The sequence below is a fragment of the Bactrocera neohumeralis genome, unplaced genomic scaffold, assembly GCF_024586455.1.
Source record: "Bactrocera neohumeralis isolate Rockhampton unplaced genomic scaffold, APGP_CSIRO_Bneo_wtdbg2-racon-allhic-juicebox.fasta_v2 ctg3779, whole genome shotgun sequence".
Lineage (NCBI taxonomy): Eukaryota > Metazoa > Arthropoda > Insecta > Diptera > Tephritidae > Bactrocera > Bactrocera neohumeralis.
This window is the reverse complement of record NW_026090979.1, coordinates 3,525-6,729: the sequence shown is the minus strand read 5'-3', so window position 1 is coordinate 6,729 and position 3,205 is coordinate 3,525. Positions and strand designations below refer to the sequence as shown.

General features: G+C 35.6%; 1 protein-coding gene across 5 annotated transcripts; it reads left to right on the top strand.

The window, feature by feature from the left end:
• The first annotated feature begins 676 nt into the window (after positions 1-676).
• On the top strand, positions 677-2,973 carry LOC126767069 (sulfotransferase 1 family member D1-like). Of its 5 annotated transcripts, none has more exons than XM_050484684.1 (6): positions 677-817; positions 1,504-1,832; positions 1,893-2,025; positions 2,100-2,424; positions 2,509-2,578; positions 2,638-2,973. In XM_050484684.1, the coding sequence occupies exons 2-6, from the start codon at positions 1,507-1,509 to the stop codon at positions 2,771-2,773; spliced, it is 990 nt and encodes a 329-aa protein (XP_050340641.1). In that variant the 5' UTR covers positions 677-817; positions 1,504-1,506; the 3' UTR covers positions 2,774-2,973. The 5 variants fall into 5 exon arrangements, with proteins under 5 accessions (XP_050340641.1, XP_050340640.1, XP_050340642.1 ...); XM_050484683.1 differs by having other exon boundaries at positions 1,482-1,832; XM_050484685.1 differs by having other exon boundaries at positions 677-828.
• The last annotated feature ends 232 nt before the right edge of the window (positions 2,974-3,205 follow it).

Sequence of the window (3,205 nt, the reverse complement as noted above, 5' to 3'; positions counted from 1 at the left end):
ATAAATACATTCACAATATTATTGAGGAACGCCTAGTAAAGGGTGCGTCAAAAAGCGGGAATAATTTGTTCAAGTATATTCGAATTAATGTAGAAATTCACAACGGCTTTTATTTAAGATGAGAATAAAGATTAATAATCTTTAAATACCTCCGTTATTTCACGTAACCTTCATATATGAATATATGGAAGTGCAAAGCTTTCCCACAAATCGGTTAGAATGTAAGCAGTTTCGCAAGTTCTTGAGTTAGTGTAATCTGATTACAACCACCGGAAATCCTTTTTATTTAAATTTAACTTTGTAAGCAACAATTTTGATAGTATATTTTAAAGCTCTGTTTCACTCTTCGATTTGATAAAATTCTTCAATTTCAAAAAGAACTAACTATCATTTCAGGTTTTCCTGTTTTTCAATTCGATTTGAAAAGAAAAGAATAAAAGGAGCTCCACAACTTTTTGCAGACTTTTTTATATATTTGATTTATTTACAAACATTGTTAAATAAAATAAATGATATTCGAAATTATAAAAAGTAATTCGAAAATTGTGCATCCCTACTATGTAACCCATTGCATTGTGCTGTAATTAATGGGAATAAAAGCTCAAGTGCGTTGATCTTGATATGAATTCTTAATTAAACAATCTAGGCCGGGCACAACATACATGCAAATACTGCACTCGTTAGTTTCTTATCGCCTACTCCCATGGTACAATGAAATTTGCAACTAACGCTCGGCTGTACTGCATATATATGTAGTAAATTTGTGAGAACATTTTCAAGAAATAATAAAATCCTCCATAAAGAATAGTTACAAAAGGTGATTATAAAGTGAGAGATTTGTCTCTAAAACACAACTCCAGCTATGAAACTGGAGCTATTGTAGAATCTTATACCAATACGAAACTGGATTTCGTTTAAATTATGCTAGATAATATGACGCAGTTGGTGCATTGAACAAAAGGCGGAATCGGGCTAATACGAGTACCATCAGGGGAAAAATTAATAGTGTGCCACAGAAACGTAGAATATGGAATTTCTTAGTGTATGTTTCAAAATTGTGTGGTATATTAGGTGGACGAGATGCAGATTTGTTAGCTGACGTAAAGAAGGCCATTGACTAAATATTCGCAGGAATTACTTTTGTCATTTGTCGGCAAAGCATCTGGGATAGCTATCATTCACGTAATTTAAATAATAGATAAACAAAGATAATGAAAGGTGACACGAAAAATAATTACACTCTGACGACCAACGGACGAGCTTCACTAAAATAAAGTTTTCGTAGAGTAACGTTCTTCTAGATCACTATTAATATCTACATATGTATATATTTTTTGAGATTAGTCCAAGTGCCTCAATTTGACTGTGATCGAAAATCAATAAATGCGGCTGTCATGCTACTTGGGTCGGTGCAGGATATAGAAATACTTCGAGTGTACTACCTCCAAAATAAGCTGCTAATAAAATTCGTCCATTCTTAGGAATCGTTTTCACATTTTTTAGATAATGCTGCATATCGCACCAAATAAAACTATGCCCGATGATCCAATAACTGGTACAAAAAGGCGTGAAGTAATTAGAGTGTCTACTGATGGCGATTGTATACCCCTCAAATGGAATTGGGCTGCAACTTGGTTCACAGCGCCCCCAAAATTTAAGGACTTTTTTGCGCGAATTTACCAGTTCGAAGTGAGAAATGATGATGTCTTCATAGTCACCTTTCCGAAATGTGGGACAACTTGGATGCAAGAAGCCGCTTGGTTGCTACTTAATAACTTGGACTATGAAGAGGCGAGTCGAGCGCATTTGCTAAAGCGCAGCGTCTACATGGAGTAGGTGAATTTTTGTATATTATGCAACTAAAAAATTGTAATATTTCATCACATTTCCAGCATCAGTATGTTATATGATCCAAGGTACGAAGACAGCGTTACATTGGCTGAACAGCTCAAATCGCCACGATGTATCAAATCTCATTTGCCACCGCATTTATTGCCGCGCCAAATTTGGCAAAAGAAGGTGAAGGTGAGTAAAGTGAATTTTCAATACAAAAAGAACTATTACAATCAACTTATAGTAATTCATACGCCCGTTGTCAGTTAATTTACTGTGCTCGCAACCCGAAAGATGTTTTGATCTCCTTCAGTCACTTTATACGCGGCAAGGGCGCCTACCAAGGCGACGAGGACGATTTTCTTAATGACTTCTTAAATGCTAATATAACTTATACTCCTTTTTGGCCTCACGTTTTCACCATGTGGCAAATGCGCACCGAGCCGAATGTATTTTTCGTCACCTTTGAGGAAATGAAACGCAATCTCCGGGGAGTTTTGGAGCGTTTGAATGTGTTTTTGGAGAAACCCGCTTTGACTGAAGAGCAGATGGAGAAGCTATTGAAGCACCTGTCATTCGAAAATATGAAAGGTAGAGAAGTGTTATTTATATTTGAATGTTTTTAGATTCCACACGCATTTAAAAAAATCCATTAACTGCTATTCTCATCCGAAGCAAATCATCAAACGAATCCAACGGAAATAATTAAAGGTTCTGGTCAAAGGGCTGTGGCTACCGACTTTGAGTAAGTACTGCAAGAAGAAGTTCAAACGGTTTTATAAAGATTAAACAATTTTGTTGCAGATTTATGCGTCGTGGCATAGTTGGCAGCTACAAAGATGAATTGAGTGAGAGAAATCAGCGGCGTATCAATGACTGGTCTGAGCAATTCCTTAGCCAATTTAATGTTAGTGAAGCCGATATTTTCGGCGATACCTAACGACTCCAAGGATGCCAATTAAAATGTAAAAAGATGAACTGGAGGAGGACAAACGATGGTTCAGACTTTAGCTTCATAGGATTCGTGCAGTTTGTGTTGTGGTTTTTCAAAGGAACTCAGTTTCATTTATATTATGTTTTATTATTTGAAATATAAATATATGTACTACATATGTATATAACCTAATCTTTTAAACAATATGTACAGTTTTATCCATTTTCTAAAGAGATCAGCGGCCCATTGATTAGCAACTCCTAAGCCAATTATACGTTAGTGATTAGATCCTTGAGGATTTCAATGACGCCTATGATGTCAATGTGACAGGATGAAGAGAAAGGAAGAACAGAGAAGAGCTTGAAGATTCCTACCTTTTTGTTAAAGATTTTTAAAGACATTCAGTGTCGTTGTAATTTCAAATATTCATATATTCTG

Excerpts from the sequence above, each read along its gene's own strand:
- LOC126767069 (XM_050484682.1), top strand. Across the intron at positions 1,833-1,892 it reads AAGCGCAGCGTCTACATGGA|CATCAGTATGTTATATGATC; the intron begins GTAGGTGAATTT and ends TCACATTTCCAG. Across the intron at positions 2,425-2,508 it reads GTCATTCGAAAATATGAAAG|CAAATCATCAAACGAATCCA; the intron begins GTAGAGAAGTGT and ends TCTCATCCGAAG.